Source organism: Sminthopsis crassicaudata, chromosome 6 (assembly GCF_048593235.1).
Source record: "Sminthopsis crassicaudata isolate SCR6 chromosome 6, ASM4859323v1, whole genome shotgun sequence".
NCBI lineage: Eukaryota > Metazoa > Chordata > Mammalia > Dasyuromorphia > Dasyuridae > Sminthopsis > Sminthopsis crassicaudata.
The window spans coordinates 186,299,856-186,326,210 of record NC_133622.1 but is presented as its reverse complement, the minus strand read 5'-3'; the positions used below and the strand labels follow the sequence as shown (position 1 = coordinate 186,326,210).

At 37.3% G+C, this 26,355-nt stretch overlaps 1 protein-coding gene across 3 annotated transcripts in view; it reads left to right on the top strand.

The window, feature by feature from the left end:
• DOK7 (docking protein 7) overlaps positions 1 to 26,355 on the top strand; it is a 315,723-nt gene that overhangs the window by 108,906 nt on the left and 180,462 nt on the right. For 2 of the 3 annotated variants that reach the window (XR_012483345.1, XM_074274599.1), the window contains 2 exons: positions 900 to 1,016; positions 2,162 to 5,541. Coding sequence is in view for 1 of the 3 variants with exons in the window: in XM_074274599.1 (XP_074130700.1) it covers positions 900 to 1,016; positions 2,162 to 2,298 (254 nt within the window). In the remaining 2 variants the exon portion in view is untranslated. Of the gene's footprint in view, positions 1 to 899; positions 1,017 to 2,161; positions 5,542 to 26,355 lie in introns of those variants that run through there. The other variant, XR_012483344.1, reaches the window with a different exon arrangement.

Here is a 26,355-nt window from a genome sequence, read left to right as displayed (position 1 = left end):
CAAGTGCAGATCTGGATTTGAGGGAGATTATTTTGGCTTGGAGAGGAGAGAGACTGGAAGTGGGAATACTAATTTAGGAGGCATTGTAATAGTCCCATAGGTATTCAAAACAGACCTATTTATCTTCCTTCCTTGATCTGTCCCTTGTCTTTACTTTCTAACTTCTATTGAGTATAGGAGCATCCTTTCAGTCACCTAAGTTCAAAATTTAGGAATCATCCATGACTTTTCCCTCCCTCTCTCCCTTTCCTCCTCCCCTCTCTCATTCAATCAGCTGTCAGATGTTGATGATTCTCCATCCCCAGCCTCTCTCACATACTGCTCTCCTCCATTCCCACAGCCTCCACCCTGGTGCACTCGCCCATCACCCCTCATCTGAATTATTGACAGACTCCTAATTGCTCTCCCTGTATCCAGCCTCTTACTTCTGTGATCCATTTTCCATAAAGCTGTCAGATGGGGTGTTCCTAGAACATAGGCCTGATTCTATCAATCCCTTGCTCAATAAGCACCAAAATCTCCCCTTTACCTCTAGGATTCCCTGTTTGGCACTTATCCTGTCTGTTACAGCTTATCATTCCATATTGATTACACATCACTCTTCTTTACACATCCCTCCATTCCAGCCAGACAGGCTATTTCTACCTGCTGTATCCTATCCTCAGGACTGTATCTCTTGCTCCTGCATGCCTCTGCATAGACAGGAATGTTTTCCTCTCCCTCTCCATCTTGCAGAATCCCTAGACCTTTTCAAGACTCAATCCAAAGGCAACTACCTACAAAAGATTTTCTCCAATCCCCCAGTGGATAATGCTCTTCCTCTGAAATTCTCTAATCATGATGTTTTACATTTATTTATCCATTTATTTCTTGTCTTCCTCTTTGCTCCTTCTTTATAGGAGAAAGATCACGCAGCGAGACTCCTACCTATGTGAATATTCCCGTCAGTCCCACTTCAAAGAAGCAGCTTCACTACATGGAACTGGAGCTTCAGGAACCTAGCCCAGGAATAAGAGGTAAAGATGCATGTCAATAGTGCTGCCCTTCTCGGAGTACACTTGGCTTTTAACACATTTGGAGAGAGGTCCTACTTGGGCATAGTTGCTAGCTCTAGATATTGGTTTCCATGATGTCCCCCGACCACCCATTTCTAAGATGTTTCCTAGATTTCCCAGATGCTTTCAGAGAGAAATCAAGTTCCCTAGACTGGAATAGAAAGTAAGACTAAAAGCAGAGTTTTGCAATTGGTTAGTCATCTGAACTCTGGCAAATCATTCCCCTCTTTGCCTTCTCAAATGAAAATTGGATTGTATAAATGATGCCTTCTCTGTTCCATGCCCCTTCCTCTGAGAAGCGTTATAGTCAGTCATTCCTAAGAGTTTCTCTAAAAGAAAAAGAAAAGTGTGTTCATCCATCTCACAGTTTTCAGAGCTGGAAATTTCTTCATTTTTGTCCTACATTTTTCCTGTTTCAGATCCAGTATCACTTCCAAACACTCAGTAAATTTAGCAGGGAGTTTCCTAATAAAGTAATTCATATAAAGAAGCTCACTTAAGTATGCCTTTTGTTGTTGTTGCTGTTGACTTATTTTAGTCATGACCCCATGTAGGCTTTTCTTGGCAAAGATACTAGAGTGATGTCTTCTCCAGCTCATTTTACAGATGAAGAAACTGAGGCATACTGAGGATGAAGCAATTTGCTCAGAGTCACACAGCTAATAAGTGTCTGAGGTCTGATTTGAATTCAGGAAGATGAGACTTCTTATTTTTCAAAATACATGCAAAAAGAGGAAGTAGAAAGCATTGGAAAGAATTAAAAAAATGCAAGCAGAGATAGTTTTCAACATTTATTCTTTTTTATTATAGCCTTTTATTTTTATATGTTTTATATGCATGGATAATTTTTCAACATTGACCTCTACAAAACCTTGTATTCCAAATTTTTCCTCCCTTTCCTCCCCTCCCCTTCCCTAGATTCCAAGGAGTCAGGATTATTTCACGCTTTCTCTGGTGCCTCTGATTAGACTTTGGGGAAGGATCTTTGTCTCCTCTGAGTGGGAGATATCGTGCAGCTCACGATCTTCCCACTGTGGAGCCTCCTCTGCCATACATGTCCTTCGGGAGGGTGTGCTCTGGGAATTAATGAAAGGTTTTGTTTTCAGGGGCTGGAGCCACCCGGTATGCCCAGATTGACATCACTGCCACCGAGACCGCGCACAAAGTCGGGGCTCAGCATGCACAGACCCGGGAAGAGCGTCTGCAGGAGCTGGAGCAGAAGCAAAAAGGGGTCCACCAGTGACCAGCCAATGGAGAACCAATGGAGGGCTGCCTTGCTGGGGCTACTGGCCACTTCTGGGGGGCTCTGTGTTTGGGGTACACCTCCTTCAGGTCCAGCTGTAGCATCCTGCACAGAGAAGATGTCCCCTAGAGACATCGTTCTGCCCTGGACAATCAGGTGGTGGTGGTCACCATGGGTTGGGTTTTATTCTCCAGCTTGCATTTTGCTGCTCGGGGCAACGTTTGCCACCTAATGGGGACCCCCAAGTTCATTTCTTTTATCTGGATCTCTGGGTCCCCTAGGAAGGAGGCGGCAAAGTGAAAGAACACTCCCTCATCTGACGTCAGAGCAGAGCGTTTGAATCTTGGTTTGGCTGTGCAACCCTGGGCAAGTTAATCCCACGAGAGTGTTGGGCTGGATAATCTGTGAAGCCCCATCAGATTCCTCCCATGGATGGGGAAGGGAAGCCAGACCCCAAAGCTGAATGATCTTCGTCTAGTGACCATGCCCAGGGAGACAGAGCTTAGCCCATAGCGGTAGGTGATGGAAAATGAGGAGACACCGGCCTTAGTTCTACTTCTTCTTGTTGTCTCTGTGTGGAGTCATCCTGAAAGCAGGGCTGGAATTCCCGCCTGCAGCTTCTGGGTTTTTATTCTTTTTTCCTTCATTCCTCTCTGGTGGAAAAGTCCCTGGTGACTGCAGGGAAAACCCCTTCAAAAGTAAATAAGTACCTGAGCTGTTTCCGTCAAAAAAATAAAAATAAAAAAGGACAAAAATTGCCATGAGCAACTCACCGATAATCCTCTGAGAATAGTCTTCGGAGGCTGAAGACGAAGACTGTTGAGAAGAGAAAAATTGTAGTTTTGCACATTTTTTGGGGGGAAGAATGAGCGTTGGAATACCTGCACTGGAACCTTGGCTGTTCTTCCATCTAGTTGTGTTTGGCTTTCGACTAATCGTTTCTCCTCTGTGGGCCTCTGTTTCCTCACCTATAAAATGGGGATGATGATGATCAGCGTTCTGCCCTTCCTATTTCACAGGGCTGTTTTGAGGATCAAATCAGATTATGTAAGACACTTTATAATCCATAAAGTGCAATTTCAATGTAAGCTATTTATTATTATTATTATTATATTATTATTATTATTGCTGTTCTTTTTAGATAGATAATTCATCTGTGTGGATATCTCCTCCAGGCAGAGCCTGACCTCTCTGTGCCTTAAAACATATTTGCTTAATGGTACTCCATTCAATGATGGAGCCCCTCCATAATTGCCTTAATTCCTCCTTAAACAACAAAGAGTTAGTTCATCATTGGGCTGGAACACGAATTCTCTCTAGATGGACAACCCTTCCCCGAGCTGTGTGGAGCCTTCCAGAGCCAAGGGGATGCCCCCACTCATAATGGAGAATGACAGTAGAAGATTATTATTGATGATATTGTGCTGGTGGCAGCAGCAGGAAATTTCCTGATAGACAAATATATACAACTGCCATCTTGGACCCCACGGGTGCCATACAACTTCCTTTATTTCTATGACATTGGCTCCTTAGGCAGATAGACAAGAACCTTTCATTTCAGAGTTTAGAACAGTTTATTTTACCCAGTTCCAACAATGGCATTCAGAAGTCTGAGTTTCAGGCTGAGTTTCTATTTGAACAGCTTTAAATAATTTCTTCCTGCTCTTTAATAAGGGCATGAGAATTAACATCATGGACTTTCCCATGAGTATAGATATGAATAGACTGTATCATATCTTAGGAATGAATTAAAAATAAAATTTTTAAATAGAATTTTAAAAAATGCTACCTGCATGACAGTAGGCCCAAATGGTTAAAGCCTGGTCTATAAATGTGTATTGGAGAAAGCCTATAATTTATCCATTTATAATTGCTTCTTGGGACCTATTGTAGCTGCTCCTGCAAATAGTTTTAAATCCTTGATATTATATTTTAAAATGCATATAATTTTCTTGTTGGAAAGTGGTTTTTTTTTTTTGTAATGTTTTATTGTGTCTTTATATATGATTTTGGCTTTATCTGTTCTCCACATGACTCAGAGCTGACTTTTGGTGTTTACACTACTTTGAACTATAGGGGCAGACCAGGTTTTGAGCTTCAAAAGGTTCCTTGTGCCCTCACAACACGCAGGTGGAAGAATGGGTTCTCTGATGGGATAGACCATGGTTACTAACCCCACAATCAAGCTTCAAGGAATTCAAATTTTTAAACATTAGAGTGTTATTCCTGGCCCTCTGATGACTGCTGTGGGATGCTCGGGGAGCCGTTCTAGTTCTCTGTGCCTTAGTTTCAATGCCTCCCTACCTGACAAGGGCAATAGGTAAATTAAAGAATATGCGGAATGCTAAATTACTGGATTCTTGGAATCACCTTTTTAATGGATTGACATTGTTTATGCACAAGGTCTCCAATGTAGTAGCTTTTAGGGTCCTCAGTGACTTACTTTTCTTGAATAAAGCAAAATTCAAATGTTTACTTGAAGTGACAATTTACAAAGTATTTCTCCACATGCACTTACTGGGGGCATGAGGAAATGGTGACTAAAGTGGAGATTCAGGAGTGGGGCAAACTGGATCACTTGGTTGTTTATATTGGTTTAAAATTTTAAAAAGAAACATAATGGATGGTTAGGTTTGCAATATGGCCTCCTCATCTGCCTGTAAGGTTAGCCCTGTGTTAGTTATAGGAGTTGGGAGAGAAACTGCTGCAAGAAGATTGTTGGCCTGGAAGACAGGAGCCCTGACCTTTAGCCAGTGTCCACCACTATATGACCTTGCATTTCCTCTCTGCTGGCCTTCATTTCTTTATTTATAAAATCGGGCATGGGAGAAAAGAAGAATTGTGTTATATTCTCTGATTCCTTCTAGTACTAAGAGTCCAGGATTATTTGTGAATGATTCTACCATTTAAGGCATAATTATCCATCTTTTCTGGTAGAAAACATCTCTCAGAATGATAGTTTCACTTATCTTACCTATGCAAAGAAGTTAAGAAACTTTGAGAGATGGAAAATAGAAAGTATCAAAAAGATGGAAAGATGAAGAGGAATCAGAAACCAGAGCATCTCTAAGGTACATCATACCTCCTGATTAAATGGGAACTAGTTATTAAAAGGATTGATACTCACAAAAGTGAATTTATTCTGTAATGAGATAATATTTTAAAGTGCTTTGAACAGTGCTTTGTACATAAAATAAGCATTAATAAATGCTCTTCCCTCCCTCCCTCCCTCCCTCCCTCCCTCCCTCCCTCCCTCCCTCCCTTCCTTCCTTCCTTCCTTCCTTCCTTCCTTCCTTCCTTCCTTCCTTCCTTCCTTCCTTCCTTCCTTCCTTCCTTCCTTCCTTCCTTCCTTCCTTCCTTCCTTCCTTCCTTCCTTCCTTCCTTCCTTCCTTCCTTCCTTCCTTCCTTCCTTCCTTCCTTCCTTCCTTCCTTCCTTCCTTCCTTCCTTCCTTCCTTCACCTCTCATATCTCTTCTCACTAGGATTTTATGATTTCATTAGAAGAAAAATAATGGTTTCTTCAAGAATTAGAATTAGAATTCATTCTAAGGTTCTCATCCCATATAGAAATAGGACTTTATTATGCCCTCTTTAATAATAGTGCTACTGGATTCTTGAAAGCCAAGCACATACATGCTGGTAAGTGTTTTCAAGGGTAGTGCTGACGTAGACAAGAAGGGCATCGGGATCCTAAGTCTCAGAATGAGCTGGGACTAGCTACAAATGCTAAGGATGCTGCCAAAAAAAAAAAAAAAAAAAAGCTTTAGAAATCATACTGGGAAAGGGAAGATTTACATCTGAGAGAGTTTGAAAAAATCTTCTAATTTACTCTCTCTCTCCTTTCTCTCTCTCTTTACATTTTCATTTTACAGATGAAGTCACTAAATCCCTGAAGTGACTTGTTTTAGGTCATCTAAACAGAACCCAGGATCTTTGAAACAAAATCCATTGTTCATTCCATTACACTAAATGCTACATTTGCCTACTTTCACAGATTTATGGTTTTCTTGATGATAATTTTCCTTCCAATATTTTATTTTGAGTAGTGGAGCAGTAGTTATTGAGGAGGAAGCTAGTTAATTCATATGAATTAACTTTTGAGAAACATTTACTTTAACTCAAAAGCTCAGCAATAGATTTCCTGGAATTTATTCCACATACAGATAAACTGTTAGCACAGCAGGAAAGGCAATGCAGCTGAACCATAGGAGTGGATGGGGAACAGGTGTAGCCACAATTCAGGAGAAAGTCAACATTTCTACCCACATAAGGCTGTCATTAAATACTATATTTTTCTAGGGAAAAGAACAAAATGATTGGTGGTATTTTTAGATAGCAAAAACTCCTGGATTTAAAGTCAGAGGTCTTAGGTTTGAAGCCTGTCTGTCACTTATTATCTGAGTGTTCCTTAAAAAAAAAACTACTTAATTTTTGGGTTTCACCTGTAAAAGAGAGGTAGGGTGGTTCAGATTAGGGTTTTTCAATGTGGGATCAGTGAACTTGTATTTTAATAAATGGATTTCAATATAGTTGCTTTTTAATCCTATGCATTTTATTGTATGCATTTAATAACATTATTCTGGGAAAAGGGGGTCCGCATGTCTTCACCAGATTGTCCAAATGGTCCATGATGAAAATTCATATTAAGAGCCCCTGAAGAAATTGATCTAAACTCTCTGCTCTAAATCTTGGATCCTATGATCCTAACAATTATGTTGACACAGAAGAAATAACTGAATGCTGTTCTATGTAAGGAACCTGAGTAGATCTTCCTTGCATGCTGGGTTTTTTTCCTTTTTCCTTTTTTTTTTTTTTTTCTGGAGTTTCATCATATGATCATATCCTGAGAAGCTAGCCCGGAAGGTATGGTCAAAGCTTTAGGAGCATCCCAAAATCACAAATTATTTGAACTGGAAGGATCGTGAGAAATTTTCTTGTTCAGGACTTTGTCAACTTTTCCCACTTGTCACCCCTTTTTGCCTAATAAATTTTTACATGATTGATTACATGGGCATATTAAGTATATATACAAATAAAATATAATTTTGTGACCACCATGTTCAATTGTGAGATCCCTTTTGGAGGCATGAACCACGGTTTAAGAAACTTTGCTCTAGTTCAATTGACTAATTTTACAAAAAAATTGGGGCTTAATAAGGGAAAGTTCCATAGCTAATGTCAAATCAGAAAGTTAAATTCCCTTCTCTTCCCTTTAAGTTCAGTGTTCTAGGAGCCGTTGTACCCTACCACATCCTATTTTTGTGACATTGTGACAAAGGACACTAATATCAGCAAATGCTGCTATCTGAAGCTTTCTGAAAATTCCCTTTTCTTTTGGAAAGGAATGTTCTGTAACAGTCTATCAAGCATTGGCTAGATATACATCTTTCCTTGCTAAAGTCTTGTATGCACAAGCTATTTTCGTGCAATAGTCATATAGTAAACTTTTTAGGGGGGCAGGTAAATGGTGCACTGGATAGAACACCAGGCCCAGAGTTAGAAAGATCTGAGTTTCAAATCTGGCCTCAGACACATAATGACTGTGTTACTTAATCCCTATTTACCTCATTTTTCATCTGTAAAATGGGAACATACAAAAGCAGTAAACTATTACAGTATCTTTGCAAGAAAACCCCATAGATAAATATCCGTGGAGTCACATAGAATTGGATATGACTGAATAACAAAAAGCTAGGCAGCTAGGGGGCACCCTTGTGCACAGTGTGCTGGGTCTGGAGTCAGGAGTCAGAAGACTCAATTTCATGAGTTCAAATCCAGCCTCAGATATTTCCTTGCTGTGTGACCCTGGGCAATTCATTTAATCCTGTTTGCCTAAGTTTCCTCATAAATATAACAAACAATTAAATGAATGAGTAAATAAATAAAATTAGAAGAAGAAAATAAATAAAATAAAAAGAAAAAAATGGCAAATCACTCCAGCATCTTCACCAAGAAAACTTCAAATGGGGTCACAGAGAATAGAACAGAATCAAAATAACTGCCCTTTGTCTAGAATGAGGTAATCTAAGAAACTCTGGGTTCTAGTAAATTTTGAATCACCAAACACATCCTGCATTTTCAAAGAGTAAAGTGCCTGCAACACCTAAACTCCACAAAGCATAATTTCATCTTTTGATTTAGAAGGGCAATTGAGATTCAGGGATAAGGTAGATGGTATGGTAGAAAGAGCACCGTACCTAAGTTCAAATATGTCCTCAGACACTTACTAGTAGTATGTCACATCTTCTTTTTGCCTCAGTTTCTCCATCTATAAAATGGGGATCCAAATAATACTTACTTTGCAGGGTTGTTGTAAGCATCAAATGATACTGATTTAGTGTGATTTTAGCACAGTGCCTAACACATAGGAAGAACCATATAAAAGTTAGCTCTTAGCTATTATTACCATTAAAGATAATCTTATAAAGGACTTTGAAAAATTACATGGGTTAATTGTACCAGGAGTGATCTAGGGTCTGAGTAATTGAAAGGTTTTGGTACAATATACAAAAAATTGCTATGACTTCTCCATATTTATGGATTTTATGGGATCTTATATGAGAGGCTATTATAAGATTAAGCCTGGTGGTTTTGAGACTACTATGACAGCTTTCCCTGAAGGGAGGCTGTAGTTTATAGAATCTATGCATGGAAATTGTTGTTATAAGATTAGGCCTGATGGTTTTGAGAGCACCATGACGGTTTTCCCTTAAGGGAGGCAGTAATTTATAGAATATACTAATGGAAAAAGTACTGACAATGATATTTTTCAAAGGTTGGTACAGCTGTGTTCCTCAAATAATATTTTTCTACCACCAGAAAAACAATGTCTCACTGATATGCGGCCCCCCAAATAATATTTTGTTTTTCTCCTCGATAACCCCCCAATAACACTTTGTATTATCTCCTGCTTATTTTTTTTAATAACATCCCCCCCCCAGTAATATTTTGCTCTGACCCCAATGCACAATTTGGCCGGCTCTAGGAAGCCCTTCTAAAATCCTACTATAAGAAGCTCAGTCTCAGAGGAGCACTGAAGCATTCCTTTCCCTCCCTAAGGAGTTCACTTTCCTGCTGGAGTACCCCCAAATGCATTTCTTTGTTCAATACGGCACAGCCCTCGTGTAAGTTAAATTCTATATTAGTGTATGTGCCAGACTTGTATGTTAGAGCCCGCTTTCTTCTTTGTTTGGAATAAATTTTGCATTGAAGTAATTCCTATTGCTTTACATGTTATTCTTAGCAAGAACTCATTAGAGAATTGTTTCCCCCCCAAGTCGATGACTGGCCATGGGCCTTATCTAAATTGATTACATGGGCAAGAACTTAAGTTACTGGCAGTATGACCTACACTGGGGGAGTAGGGCACTGCGAACTCAGTTGTAAAAAGCAAGGATCAATAGGGAAACTCTATGTCGGGTCTCCCTTATGCCAGAGGACTATCTCAGAACAGAACCATAGTATCCAGAGAGCTGGTTTTTGAGCCAGGAAGTCTTAAGTTTTGGGATCCTTCCTCTGAAACATAGCGACTCCGTGACCCTGGGCAATTTCCCTAATCAGGGTGCGGAAGTAAAGCATAAAGAGAGTTGAGGTAGAGGGAGTTTTCTCCAATAAGGATTCTTTCCATCAATGAAATCATAGATCCATTCCCTGGCTTTACCCCTATTCTAGAAATGATAACAGATCGTCTTTCATATAAAGGGAGGGAAGGAACCCCCACCCATTATCCTTGCCCCAAAACTCCTGATCTTCCAAGATTGGCTATTTCTTGTCAAAGGCACCATCCACCATCTTTCTAGTCTTTGGGTTTTGAAATTCTGATGAGATCTTCAAGTCCTCACTCCCCTTCATGGCACATATCTAATCTAGCCGTTTCCACCTCCTCAACATCTGTTAGTCTCTCAGACTTAAGACTTTTCCCAGTCCATCCTATTCTCGACCCTGCTACTCAAATGATTTTCCTTAAATGCTCATCTGATCATGTCATTCCCCAGCTCTAGGAGTTCCCCATTATCTCATCGTAAACTGCTGTTTGGGCTTTCAAAGCTCTCAGCCAACTGGCCTACATCTGTCCTAAACCTCATTGAACATTACTCCCTCTCCCATATCCTATGATCAAGCCCACCTGCTATTCCCTAGGGGTCATTAGGTGCAACAAATTTAGGCAAATTGGCTTGAAAATGGCCTCTCATTGAATTATTCAGTAGTTCTCAATTAGCTCTGAGAATAAGAGAGAACCACAAAGGGTCTGAGAGTGGGAGGGGACTCTGTTCTGGTCCCTGCATTGAAGCCCCGGACAGGTCAGTTCAATTCTTTGGTCCTTGTTCTTTTTATTTGAGAAGCTCTAACCTTCTATATCACAGGTTCTAAGGGCCTTTCTAGGTATAAATCTTGGCTTTGATGCTTCCTCACTACAGGAATGATCTTGGAAAAGTAACCTAACCCAACTGAGTTTTGACAGCCTAATCTTGAAGATGAAGGGGCTGTGCCCTTCTGTTCTAAGCTCTATCTAGGTCTGTGTATCACATGTTTATCTTTGCCTACTATATTTTTTCCACTGAGGCTAAATTACTTATTAAATAATTCAACAGGAAGTAACTGAAATACCCAGCAATGATAAAGATTTTTGAATCTGTTGACAATAGAAATTTGACCAAACTCATTTAGATACAAGAATAGTAGCATCAGATTATTATTTTTTTTTTTCAAACTGGCTAATAGATCTGCAGCCAGAGTGAGTAATACCATTGCTAAAGCTATGTCTTATCAACTTCCCTCACTTAGCATAATGGAAGCAAGTTTCTTCTTTAGAGTTATTGGCCAACCTTGCTGATCCAGACCCAATTTCAGATAGTTTGGTAATTTACTGGATGGAAATATCCAGTGTGAATATTTATTCTTTCAACTCTGTATCATTTTTTTTTTTTTTTTTATTATATATATATATATATTTTATAATATTATCCCTTGTATTCATTTTTCCAATTTACCCCCCCTCCCTCTATTCCCTCCCCCCGACGACAGGCAATACCATACATTTTACATGTGTTACAATATAGTCTAGGTACAATACATGTGTGCGAATATCACTTTCTTGTTGCACAATAAACATTAGAATCCGAAGGTACATGCAACCTGGGCAGACAGATATTAGTGCTAACAATTTTCATTCCCCTCCCAGTGTTTCTTCTCTGGGTGTAGCTACCTCTGTCCATCATTGATCAACTGGAAGTGAGTTGGATCTTCTTTATGTTGAAGATTTCCACTTCCATCAGAATACATCCTCATACAGCATTGTTGTTGAAGTGTACAGTGATCTTCTGGTTCTGCTCATTTCACTCAGCATCAGTTGATTTAAGTCTCTCCAGGCCTCTCTATATTCCTCCTGCTGGTCATTTCTTACCGAGCAATAATATTCCATAACCTTCATATACCACAATTTACCCAACCATTCTCCAACTGATGGACATCCATTCATCCTCCAGTTTCTAGCTACAACAAAAAGAGCTGCCACAAATATTTTGGCACATATATGTCTCTTTCCGCTCTTTAGTATTTCTTTGGGATATAATCCCAGTAGTAGCGCTGCTGGGTCAAAGGGTATGCACAGTTTGATAACTTTTTGGGCATAATTCCAGATTGCTCTCCAGAATGGCTGGATTCTTTCACAACTCCACCAGCAATGTATTAGTGTCCCAGTTTTCCCACATCCCCTCCAACATTTGTCATTATTTGTTCCTGTCATCTTAGCCAATCTGACAGGTGTGTAGTGGTATCTCAGAGTGGTCTTAATTTGCATTTCTCTGATCAGTAGTGATTTGGAACACTCTTTCATGTGAGTGGATATAGTTTCAATTTCTTCCTCTGAGAATTGTCTGTTCATATCCTTTGACCATTTATCAATTGGAGAATGGTTCGGTTTCTTATAAATTTGGGTCAGTTCTCTATATATTTTGGAAATGAGACCTTTGTCAGAACCTTTGTTTTTAAAAATATTTTCCCAATTTGTTACTTCCCTTCTAATCTTGTTTGCATTAGTATTATTTGTACAGAAACTTTTTAGTTTGATGTAATCAAAATCTTCTATTTTGTGATCAATAATGATCTCTAGTTCTCCTCTGGTCATAAATTCCTTCCTCCTCCACAAGTCTGAGAGGTAGATTATCCTCTGTTCCTCTAATCTATTTATTATCTCCCTCTTTATGCCTAAATCATGGACCCATTTTGATCTTATCTTGGTATATGGTGTTAAGTGTGGATCCATATCTAATTTCTGCCATACTAATTTCCAGTTTTCCCAACAGTTTTTTCCGAATAATGAATTTTTATCCCTAATGTTGGAATCTTTGGGTTTGTCAAAGATTAGATTGCTATAGATGTATCCTTTTTTGTCCTTTGTATCTAATCTGTTCCACTGATCTACCGGTCTATTTCGTAGCCAATACCAAATGGTTTTGGTGACTGCTGCTATATAATATAGCTTTAGATCAGGTACACTTAGACCACCTTCCTCTGAGTTTTTTTTCATTAGTTCCCTTGCAATTCTTGACCTTTTATTCTTCCATATGAATTTTGTTGTTATTTTTTCTAGGTCATTAAAATAGTTTCTTGGGAGTCTGATTGGTATAGCACTAAATAAATAGATTAGTTTGGGGAGTATTGTCATCTTTATTATATTCGCTCGGCCTATCCAAGAGCACTGAATGTCTTTCCAATTATTTAAATCTGACTTTATTTTTGTGGCAAGTGTTTTGTAATTTTTCTCATATAATTCCTGACTTTTCTTTGGTAGATGGATTCCCAAATATTTTATACTCTCAACATTTGTTTGGAATGGAATTTCTCTTTGTATCTCTTGCTGTTGCATTTTGTTAGTGATATATAAAAATGCCGAGGATTTATGTGGATTTATTTTGTATCCTGCCACTTTGCTGAAATTTTGAATTATTTCTAGTAGCTTTTTAGCAGAGTCTTTGGGGTTCTCTAAGTATACCATCATGTCATCTGCAAAAAGTGATAGTTTGATTTCCTCATTTCCTACTCTAATTCCTTGAATCTCTTTCTCGGCTCTTATTGCCGAGGCTAGCGTTTCTAGTACTATATTGAATAGTAATGGTGATAGTGGGCAACCTTGTTTCACTCCTGATCTTACTGGGAAAGGTTGCAGTTTATTTCTATTGCATATTATGCTTACTGACGGTCTTAAATATATACTCCTGATTATTCTAAGGAATAATCCATTTATTCCTATACTCTCAAGAGTTTTTAGTAGGAATGGATGTTGGATTTTGTCAAATGCTTTTTCTGCATCTATTGAGATGATCATATGGTTCTTATTAATTTGATTATTAATATGGTCAATTATATTAATAGTTTTCCTAATATTAAACCAGCCCTGCATTCCTGGAATAAATCCTACTTGATCATAGTGTATTATCTTGGAGATGATTTTCTGAAGTCTTTTTGCTAATATCTTATTTAAGATTTTAGCATCAATATTCATTAAGGAGATTGGTCTATAATTTTCTTTCTCAGTTTTCGATCTACCAGGTTTAGGTATCAGTACCATGTCTGTGTCATAAAAGGAGTTTGGTAGGACTCCTTCATCCCCTATTTTTTCAAATAATTTATATAACATTGGGGCTAATTGTTCTTTAAATGTTTGGTAGAATTCACATGTGAATCCATCTGGCCCTGGGGATTTTTTCCTGGGGAGTTGATTAATAGCTTGTTCTATTTCTTTTTCTGAAATGGGACTATTTAAGCAATTTATCTCCTCCTCTGTTAATCTAGGGAGCCTATATTTTTGGAGAAAGTCATCCATTTCACTTAAGTTATCAAATTTATTGGCATAAAGTTGGGCAAAGTAACTCCTTATTATTTCTCTAATTTCCTCTTCATTGGTGGAAAGATCCCCCTTTTCATTTGTAAGACTATCAATTTGATTTTCCTCTTTCTTTTTTTTGATCAAATTTACCAAAGGTTTATCTATTTTATTGGCTTTTTCATAAAACCAACTCTTGGTTTTATTTATTAATTCAATAGTTTTTTTACTTTCAATTTTATTGATTTCTCCTTTTAATTTTTGTATTTCGAGTTTAATTTTTGGTTGGGGGTGTATCATTTTAAAGGGGGAAAAAAGGACCTTTTATAAATAAAACTGTATTGTGTGGATACATATCTCAGAATGTTTTTATAAATGCATGAAATAAAATATAGAGGGAGTACAAAAAAGCTAAAGTTGTGAAGGGCAATAAAGATGTAATTTCCCCCCATATTTAAGTTCATGGCTCTCCTGAACTTTATACATAGGTCCCCATGGATCCTAGGTTAAGAAACCCTGGATTACCCTAACTTTCATTTTCTCTGAATTCCACAAAAGAGAGATTTATTCAGGTTCACTTTGGTAGCAACAGAGTGACTTTGCTAGCATTCAAATGGACATCCATAGACTTTGAAATCCAGTTTTCTTTCTACTCCGTCCTACTTTTCTGCTAAAAAGTGAAGAGGATGTGAGGGAATGCTCTTGGTGCAAATTCAGCAGCACTGGAGGGAATGTGTTAATGCAGAGAATACTGGAATGGGAATCTGGACTCTTGAATCTGCAGTCCAGCTGTCTGGCTATTAGGTGCTGTGGGCAGCTCCGAGTCTGTTTTCCCAAATATAAAATGGGAATACTATTACTATGCCCCAGTGCTACTGTGAAGATCAGAGGGAGAGTTTTGGTTAATTGAGCATTTTGTTCATTGTAGACATTGTTAATTATCCCAGATGGTCAAAGGGCATCTCACAGAACCAGTTTGACTATAGGAGTTCTAAGTGAATTTAGTCAATTTTAAGGGAACAAGAAATTTTTTGAAGCTACTCTTCTGAAAATGGATTTTGAATCACTAAATTTATTTAGCTTGATTTTCCATGATGAACTTCTAAGGAAATGTAAACAAGAATTATGTAGGATGGCAATGAATAAATTGGTGAACATGCATTTACTTATCCCATGGTGATGGGATAAGAATATACAAATGAGATGATTCTTGCCCTCAAGGAACTTTTATTCTATTGGGGAGATACATGTTCATGGAGAATTAATAATTAATGCCAAAATAGAAAAAAATATCTTTTATCCCACCCAACGGGGAGCCCAAGAAGCATTCTGGGCAAGGAACAACAGTCAGACCTATACTTTAGGAATATCAATTTGGCAGCTGTGTATAAATATTGGTGAGGGAAGAGACTGGCTTTAGGGAGACCAATTAGGAGCCTATTGCAGAGGCGTGGGTAATGAGGGCCTGAAGGAGGGTGGCTGTGGTCTGAATGGAAATAAGGGGACTGACAAGAGAAATGTTAAGAAGGAAACAGGATTGGATGAGTGTGAAGAATTAAGGAAGATTCTGAGCACTGGGAGAACCGTCTACCTCCCTCAGAAAGTCAGGAGAAGTGGGCTTAGTGGGAATGACTGCTCCCTGCTTCTGTAGAAGGAGGGCCATAAGGAAGAAATTCTGCAGCCATTAAAGTATCAGCCCAGTTACTGAGTACCTGTTCTGTGTATAGCCCTGTCCTTGACAACAGAAAACAGCACGGATGATAGAGATCAGCAGTGAAACTTTTGTCAAATCGGACATATCTTGTGGCTATTTATACATTTTCATATGCATCAGGGACAGATTTGTTTTTAAACTGAATGCCACGTTTCGTGCTTGATAATACTCAAAGAATTGTTATTTTTTTCCTTCTGAAAAACAATTTGTGATTGCTGTGCTTGGTGAACATCTTGATCATAATATGCACTGGTTTGTGAGAGGGTTTGTTTGGAGTCTCCTAGGGATATGGCTGAGGGCTGAGACAAAATGCTTGAAGTCAAGATGTACCTATACATTATGTACCCTTTGGAGTCTCCTAGGGATGCTGCTGAGGGCTGAGATGCAATGCTTGAAAACAGAATGTACCTATACATTATATGCCTGAATGTCCACAATATTCCTGACTTTAAGCCTGAAGCAGCTTTGATTTTACATTTTTTTTGCACTTTTGTTTTATGCATTTATTCATGCAGAAGACTGATATGTTGAGGGAAGAACTGAAATTAAAACTGCTATTAGGCAATATTTTTAATAAAGTAAGAACAGACCTCAGTTGTGCTCTGGGGGAGGCGATGCATTTGGAAAAGCAACCTAGATTAGAATTTTGTCAAAGCTGTACTCAGCAGAGGCAGCCTAGGTCAGGGAAAATAACTGACTTTGGAGACCAGAGAACCAGGAATCAGATGACCTAGTTTACCCCATAACTTTGAGTGTATGAGCCCCCTGGGACTCAGTTTCCTTGTCTAACAAATGGTTATGACCCTTTTCCTGCCTCCTTCGCGTTGTTGAAGATTAAATGAGATCATGAAAACAAAGCACTATATAGACATAGTTAGGTGCAAAGAAGTCTCTTCAGATCTGGATGGGCTAGAAAGAGCAAATCTCACTGGGCAGTTCCGAAGGTAGCTAATTCAAAGGCTTGAGAGCTACTAAACTGCCCAGCATTCCAGCTGGACTGCAGAGAGCCCAGCGCCCATTGTTCCAATGCCAAATCTTACAACAATCCTGGCAGGTGGGTGCCATTATGGCCCCCATTTTCCACATGAGGACACTGAGGGAGACAGAGGTTATGACTTGACCAAGGTCACATACTTGCTAAGTGTCTGAGACTGGATTTGAATTCATTACTTCTTTTACCAGGACTAGAGCTCAACTATTTTTGCCTTTAATATTTTTAGGTCTTAGATATCTGGCCCTACCCAATGCTCAGGCCAGAAGAAGAAAGGGATATCTCTGCATCTCTCCCAATACTCTTCCCTTGTGTTTATTAATCCTGTCTTTACTTGGGCTGTCTCATGAATGCAAAAATGAAGCGTGAACCCAACAACTTGTGCTTTTATTAAGTGACGTGATGGAGAGAGTCCTGGTCTGGAGTCAGGAAGACTTGAATCCAAATTGTGACTTAGTTATCAGCTGTGTGACTAATTTGCCTGTCTCAATGGGGATTATAATAGCACCTATCTCCCAGAATTGTTTTGAGAATCAATCAAGAGAGTATTTGAAAAGTGCTTTACATACAGTAGTGTTTAATAAATACTTTATTCCTTTCCCTTCTCCTTGGACTGGAAAATTTGTACAAAGAGCATTGGATTTAGAGTAACAGGAGCTGGATTCAAATTCCAGATCAGTTTTATAGCTATGTGATTGAAAGTAAGTCGCTTTACCTCTTTGAGACTTGATAAAATAACATATTAAGGCAAGATGGTTTCTTCATCCCCTACTAACTCTATATCTCATAATTCAATGAATCCTGGTCTATTCCAGATTCTATCAACTTAAGACTCAGAAGAAGGGGAGACTCTTAGGCTCAAAGGAAGGGGAGACTCTTCCTTTTAGGCTGAGAAGAAGGGGAGACTCTTCCTTTTAGGCTCAGAAGTTAGGCAGATAACAAAAATTAAGAGTTGTGCCAAAGAATTTGAAGATGGTGTATTATATAATAGAAGTACCACTGAACTAGAAGTCTGAAGACCTGTGCTCAAGCTGCTCTTTGACCATCCTCAGTTTCCTCAGCTGTAAAATCAGGGGTTATATTAGTTAGCCACTAAGGTTTTTCCCCTGAGCTTTAGCAGTCTCTTATTCCATTTATTTTAAGGCTTGCCTACTGTGCACTGAGGATAAGGGACTTCAGCAGTCTCCCTGATATTTTGTGGTGGATGATGTCTGTGCTGTGCTCATTCTACATGCTGAATAAATACAACTTAAGCCATCAGTTCTCTGTGGCCTGCAATGACTTAAACATCTTGGGTTTAATTTTGAAGTAGAAAAATTCTGATCTCTTACAAAAGTTTCCCGAGTCAGCTAGAGATGAGTTAAAAAAAAATGTCCTGCCTTCTCAAATGATGAATTTTAGGGAAGATAAGGAAATAACAAGGCATTCCAACAAGGTCACAGCATCTATTCTTTGAAGAGAAACATGGCACAGAAGTTCTCCCTTTTCCTCTGCTACTCTCTCATAAACCAGTGTGAAGTCAAGTTAAATCTCACACCTCAGAGAATATCTAGTCCAACTAGCATTTAAGAAGGAATCCCTCCAGAGCATCCAAAGTGACTGTATGTGTAACTATCTATCAGGAGACCCCCACCTCCAGGGAGCTCACTACCAATGGAGGCTGTGCAATCCACTACCGAAGTGAAGAATTCTTTCCTTACAGTGAAACTTTTTCTTACTCTTCTAGTCCTGTCTCCTGGGACCAAGTGGACCAAGGATAAGTTGCTTTCTACATGGCAGGCCTTCAGAAACTTGAAGCTGGTTATTGTTTTTCTCTCAAGTCTTTTCTCTTTAGGATGAGTATCCCCAAATGCTTCATTTGAAGGGCTGTGTGTAATATACATATATATGAATACTTAGATAATGCTATGTACATGTATATATGCAGATATATATGCACCCTCCCTATATATACATATAATGCCCTTACTATTTCCTTATCCTGACTAAAACTTATCATTTAGGAAGGTAGGCTATTTTTTCCACCCATCTCTAGCTGACTGAAAAAACTTTTGTAGGAGATTTATGTGCATAAATATACACATGTATACATATAGGTAATGTCTAGACAAACATGTATACATTTATGTTTATATATTTATTTTCCTTCTATCTGTCTGAGTTTTTCCAACTTGCAACAAATAAGTCTAATCCTAGCATTGGAAGATATATCAGCATTGAGAAAAGATGAGGAAATGAATGATCATTATCTACTAACATATAATGGTAGAGAAAGAACTACCCAATCTTTCCCTTTCTCTTCTGAGTTATATGTCTTAGGATTTGAGTGACACACTGGATATAATGCTCCGTCTAGACTTGGGAAGACTCCTTTTTATAAATTAAAATCCAGCTTTGAGCATTTATTAGTAGTGTGACCCTGGGAAAGTGACTTCACTGTTTGCCTGTTTCTTCATCTGTAAAATGAGCTAGAGAAGGAAATGGAAAACCATTCCAGTATCTTTGTCAAAAAAAACCCTTCAAATGGGCTCATGAAGAATTGGATATTTGTCCAGATCTATGAATTAACAGTTGTGGAAAACTTGTAGAACTAGGATCTCCGAAATTCCTTCTTGCTCTAGATTTTCCAGGCCAATGGTATAAAATTTAAGTAGAAATGGAGCCCTCTAATCCATACAAAGTAATCCCTGGCAAGTAGCCTATTGACTAGTTTTAAAATAATGTTTCAATGTATTTTTATTTTCTTAAATATTTCCAAGTTAGTTATATTTTATTAATTTTTTTATTTATCTGGATTTATCTGCCCAACCTAATTCTGAGTTCATTGCATAGATGATACTGACTAAATCTGCTTGGCCCTTAGTAAGAACAAGACTTTGGCCCACTAGGGATGTGCTGGGGTTGATGGGAGCTGAGATTATTTAGTTAAATCTAACCTATACCAGCAGAATGAATATTGTCTACAACTTGACTCTGGTCACTACTCTTTCCCCTGCCCTCTGGCAGCCCATCCCTTTGGCAGGTAAAATGAAGGGGACGGAGGCACTCACAAGCATGGAATTCTGTTTGGCTAATTATTTGAAGATTTTTTTTTTTTTTTTTTTTTTGTCCTTAACTAAAGTCCATCCCCTTATTTTCTACTTTCCCTTCCCACAAGGGAATTGAACTTTCACCATTTCTTTTTCCCCTCAACTAATGACATTCTATAATGATCATGGAGAGTAAGGAGATTTTTATTTTTATTTCATTAAATAATCCCTCTACTCTCCCATCACCACCTGGCAAGAGACCGGAAATGGGTTTCTACCTAATCTTTTTCATCTCTTTGAGCTTCATTAGTTTCTAATTCATTTTCTTTCCATTTTAATTAAACAGTGAACTTTGGCTCATTAATGAAAATTAAAATGTTGATTGGAAAATTAACAACCAACAACTACTGTAATATAATTGTAGAGAAAAGGCTACCTGACTCTTTTTCCACTTTCTTTGAGTGTCATCTTTGTTTCTTGTGAAAAAGGAACTTAAAGGCTCCCATATATTTGGAAACAGCAGGTAGCATTATTAATAGGAAGTCAACATGTGCAAGGTCCCAAGTACAAGAACTTCCTTAGCAGAGAAAATAATAGAGCAACAGATAAGCACTGGGAGAAAAGGGAGAAACACAAGAGCCAGAAAACAGTTGGAAACCAGGGAGAATAAGATTTAAGACTAAATCCCTGATCAAATCAAGAGCCCTGGATTCCATGCCTTAAGTAGGAAATTCATTAGCCCAAATTAAAATGCAGTAGAAAAAGCATTGGACATTGGATTGTGTTTAAGTCTCTTAAAAACTAGCTCTGTTTGGACTCTGGCAAAGTTAGTTTCCCCTTTCTGAGCCTCAGTTTCTCCATCTATAAAATGTAAATATTTGTGTTTCCTACTTCAGACTTGTTGTGAGCATAATATTTTGTAAATTTTAAAATACTATATGAATAAGAACAATTATTAGTTTAGCTCCCTTGAAATTTGCACTGTAGTCCACTGCCTGTTGAATACCTTGAATGCTGGGTTTAAAAAAATTTTTTTTTTGTCATGAATTCTCCTGGCAATTTGAAGTCTATAGATTCCCTCCCTTTTTTTAAAAATTTTTTAATTAATTTTTATAATTATAACATTTTCTTTGACAGTACATATTCATAGGTAATTTTTTTTTACAACATTATCCCTTGTACTCTCTTCCAAATTTTCCCCCTCCTTCCCTCCACCCCCTCCCCTGGATGGCGGGCATTCCCATACATATTAAATATGTTATAGTATATCCTAGGTACAATATATATGTGCAGAACTGAATTTTGTTGTTGTTGTTGTTGCAAAGAAGGATTGTATTCAGAAGCTAAAAATAATCTGGGAAGAAAACAAAACAAAAAAAACAATGCTCACAGTTTACACTCATTTCCCAGTGTTCCTTTTCTGGATGTCAGCTGGTTCTGTCCATCCATTAATCAATTGGAATTGGATTAAGCTCTTCTCTATGTTGAAGATATCCACTTCCATCAGCATACATCCTCGCACATACAGGTCCCTTTCCCTTCTTTAGTATTTCCTTGGGATATAAGCCCAGTAGTGTTGAAGTGTATAATGATGCTTCTGGTTCTGCTCGTTTTCACTTAGCAATCAGTTGATGTAGAGTCTCTCCAAGCCTCTCTAGTATTGTCTGTTCATATCCTTTGACCATTTATCAATTGGAGACTGGCTTGATTTCTTATAAGTTAAAGTCAATTCTCTGGAGATGAGGCCTTTATCAGAACAATAATATTCCATAACATTCATATACCATAATTTACCCAACCATTCTCCACCTGATGGACATCCATTCATTTTGCCAGTTTCTAGCCACTACAAAAAGGGCTAGGCCACAAACATTTTGGCACAATACAGGTCCCTTTCCCTTCTTAGTAGTATTTCCTTGGGATATAAGCCCAGTAGTAGCACTGGCTGGATCAAAGGGTATGCACAATTTGATAACTTTTTGGGCATAGTTCCAGATTGCTCTCTCAGAATGGCTGGATGGATTCTTTCACAACTCCACCAATAATGCATCAGTGTCCCAGTTTTCCCACAGCCCCTCCAACATTCATCATTATTTGTTCCTGTCATCTTAGCCAATCTGACAGGTATGTAGTGGTATCTCAGAGTTGTCTTAATTTGCATTTCTCTGATCAATAGTGATTTGGAACACTCTTTCATATGAGTGGATATAGTTTCAATTTCATTATCTGAGAATTGTCTGTTCATATCCCTTGGCCATTTATCAATTGGAGAATGGTTTGATTTCTTATAAATTAGGGTCAGTTCTCTATATATTTTGGAAATGAGACCTTTGTCAGAACCTTTAAATTTAAAAATATTTTCCCAATTTGTTACTTCCCTTCTAATCTTGTTTGCATTAGTATTGTTTGTACAGAAACTTTTTAGTTTGATGTAATAAAAAATCTTCTATTTTGTGATCAATAATGATCTCTAGTTCTCCTCTGGTCATAAATTCCTTCCTCCTCCACAGGTCTGAGAGGTAGACTATTCTCTGTTCCTCTAATTTATTTATGATCTCATTCTTTATGCCTAAATCATGGACCCATTTTGATCTTATCTTGGTATATGGTGTTAAGTGTGGGTCCATATCTAATTTTTGCCATACTAATTTCCAGTTTTCCCAACAGTTTTTTCCAAATAATGAATTTTTATCCCTAATGTTGGTATCTTTGAGTTTGTCAAACATTAGATTGCTATATATGTACCCTTTTTTGTCCTTTGTACCTAATCTGTTCCACTGATCTACCGGTCTATTTTTTAGCCAATACCAAATGGTTTTGGTGACTGCTGCTATATAATATAGCTTTAGATCAGGTACACTTAGACCACTTTCCTCTGACTTTTTTTTTTTTTCATTACTTCCCTTGCAATTTTCGACCTTTTATTCTTCCATATGAATTTTGTTGTTATTTTTTCTAGGTCATTAAAATAGTTTCTTGGGAGTCTGATTGGTATAGCACTAAATAAATAGATTAGTTTGGGGAGTATTGTCATCTTTATTATATTCGCTTGGCCGATCCAAGAGCACTGAATGTCTTTCCAATTATTTAAATCTGACTTTATTTTTGTGGCAAGTGTTTTGTTGACTGTTGCTTTATAATATAGTTCTAGATCAAGTACAGCTAGACCACCTTCATTTAATTTTTTTTTTCATTACTTCCCTTGAAATTCTGGACCTTTTGTTGTTCCATATGAATTCTCTTGTTATTTTTCTAGGTCATTAAAATAGTTTCTTGGAAGTCTGATTGGTATAGCACTAAATAAATAGATTAGTTTAGGGAGTATTGTCATCTTCATTATATTTTCTCGGCCTATCCAAGAGCACTGAATGTCTTTCCAATTATTTAAATCTGACTTTATTTTTGTGGCAAGTGTTTTGTAATTTTGCTCATATAATTCCTGACTCTCCTTTGGTAGATATATTCCCAAATATTTTATACTATCGACCGTTATTTTGAATGGAATTTCTCTTTGTATCTCTTGCTGTTGGACTGTATTGGTAATATATAAAAATGCTGAGGATTTATGTGAATTTATTTTATATCCTGCAACTTTGCTAAAATTCTGAATTATTTCTAATAGCTTTTTAGCAGAGTCTTTGGGGTTCTCTAAGTATACCATCATGTCATCTGCAAAGAGTGATAGGCTGATTTCCTCATTTCCTACTTTAATTCCTTGAATCTCTTTCTCGGCTCTTATTGCCAAGGCTAGAGTTTCTAGTACTATATATAGTAATATATATAATATATAATATAATAATATATAATATATTATTATATTATATGTTATATATAACATATATATTACATATATATAATATTTTATATATAATTATATTATACATATATAATATAATTATATATAATATATAGTACTATATATAGTAAAGGTGATAGTGGGCAACCTTGTTTCACTCCTGATCTTACAGGGAAAGGTTCTAGTTTATTGGCATTACATATGATATTTACTGACGGTTTTAAATATATGCTTGCTATTATTTTAAGGAAAAGTCCATTTATTCCTATGCTCTCAAGCGTTTTTAGTAGGAATGGATGTTGAATTTTATCAAATGCTTTTTCTGCATCTATTGAGATGATCATATGGTTTTTATTATTTGGTTATTAATATGGTCAATTATACTAATAGTTTTCCTAATATTAAACCAGCCCTGCATTCCTGGTATAAATCCTACTTGATCATAGTGTATTATCCTGGGGATGATTTTCTGAGTCTTTTTGCTAATATCTTTTTAGCATCAATATTCATTAAGGAAATTGGTCTATACTCTTCTTTCTCAGTTTTTGATCTATCTGGTTTAGGTATCAGTACCATGTCTGTGTCATAAAAGGAATTTGGTAGGACTCCTTCAATCCCTATTTTTTCAAATCGTTTATATAGCATTGGAGTTAGTTGTTCTTTAAATGTTTGGTAGAATTCACATGTAAATCCATCTGGTCCTGGGGATTTTTTCTTAGGGAGTTGGTTAATAGCTTTTTCTATTTCTTTTTCTGAGATGGGACTATTTAGACTACTTACTTCTTCCTCTGTTAATCTGGGCAAGCTATATTTTTGAAGGTATTCTTCCATTTCATTTAAGTTATTGAATTTATTGGCATAAAGTTGAGCAAAGTAGCTCCTAACTATTGTTCTAATTTCCTCTTCATTAATGGTGAGTTCTCCCTTTTCATTTTCAAGACTAACAGTTTGCTTTTTCTCTTTCCTTTTTTTAATCAGATTTACTAAGGGTTTGTCTACTTTGTTGGTTTTTTCATAGAACCAACTCTTAGTTTTATTAATTAATTCAATAGTTTTTTTTACTTTCAATTTTATTAATCTCACCTTTTATTTTTAGGATTTCAAGTTTTGTGTTTGTCTGGGGGTTTTTAATTTGTTCCTTTTCTAGCAATTTTAGTTGTAAACCCAATTTGTTGGCCCTCTCTTTCTCTATTTTATGCAAGTAGGCCTGTAGAGATATAAAACTTCCCCTTATTACTGCTTTGGCTGTATCCCACACATTTTGGTATGATGTCTCATTATTGTCATTTTCTTGGGTGAAGTTATTAATTATGTCTATGATTTGCTGTTTTACCCAATCACTCTTTAGTATGAGATTATTTAGTTTCCAATTATTTTTTGGTCTGTTTTCACCTGGCTTTTTATTAAATGTAATTTTAATTGCATTGTGGTCTGAAAAGGATGCATTTACTATTTCTGCCTTACTGCATTTGATTTTGAGGTTTTTAATGTCCTAGTATATGGTCAATTTTTGTATAGGTTCCATGAACTGCTGAGAAGAAAGTGTACTCCTTTCTGTCTCCATTTAGCTTTCACCAAAGATCTATCATATCAAACTTTCTAGTATTCTATTTACCTCTTTGACTTCTTTCTTATTTACTTTGTGGCTTGATTTATCTAATTCTGAGAGTGCAAGGTTGAGATCTCCCACTATTATAGTTTTGCTGTCTATTTCTTCTTGTAGCTCTCTTAATTTCTCTTTTAAGAATTTAGATGCTGCACCACTTGGTGCGTATATGTTTAATATTGATACTGCTTCATTATTGATGCTACCCTTTAGCAGGATATAATGCCCTTCCTTATCTCTTTTAATTAGATCAATTTTTGTTTTTGCTTGATCTGAGATGAGGATGGCTATCCCTGCTTTTTTGGCATTACTTGAAGCATAGTAGATTCTGCTCCACCCTTTTACTTTTAGTTTGAATGTGTCACCCTGTTTCAGGTGTGTTTCCTGTAAACAACATATAGTAGGATTCTGACTTTTAATCCAGTCTGCTAACTGCTTCCTCTTTATGAGGCAGTTTGCCCCATTCACATTTATGGTTAGAAGGACTAATTCTATATTGCTTGCCATCCTATTAACCCCTGCTTATGCTTTTCCGCTTTCCTTCCCTCTTACCCCCCTACGCAGTATTAAACTGGTGAACACCACTTGCTTTTCACAGCCCTCCCTTTTTAGTATCCCTCCCCCACCTTAAAGTTACTTCCCTTATTTTACCCCTTTTCCTCACAATTTCTGTATTCCCTTCCCCTTAGCTTACTCCTTCCTTCTCATTTTTCAATGAAGTGGAAGAAGTTTCACCATAAATTGAATATGTCTATTGATACACGCTATGTTCATCTCCCTCCTTTCTTTCTCTCAGATATAATAGGTTACCTTTGCCTCTTCATGAGATGTAGTACCACCACTTTACCCTTTTTTATGATATAATTTCCTTTCCACCTCTGGTTTCCAGGACAAATTGTACATATGTTCTTTACATATTTTTATAACAGAAGTATAGTTCTCAAGATTTCTTTTTACCTTTTTAGAAATCTCTTGAGTTCTGTATTTGAAGATCAAACATTTTATGTAGGTCTGGTTTTTTCATCAAGAATAGATGGAATTCATTTATTTCGTTAAATGTCCATCTTCTTCCCTGGTAAACGATGCTCATTTTTGCTG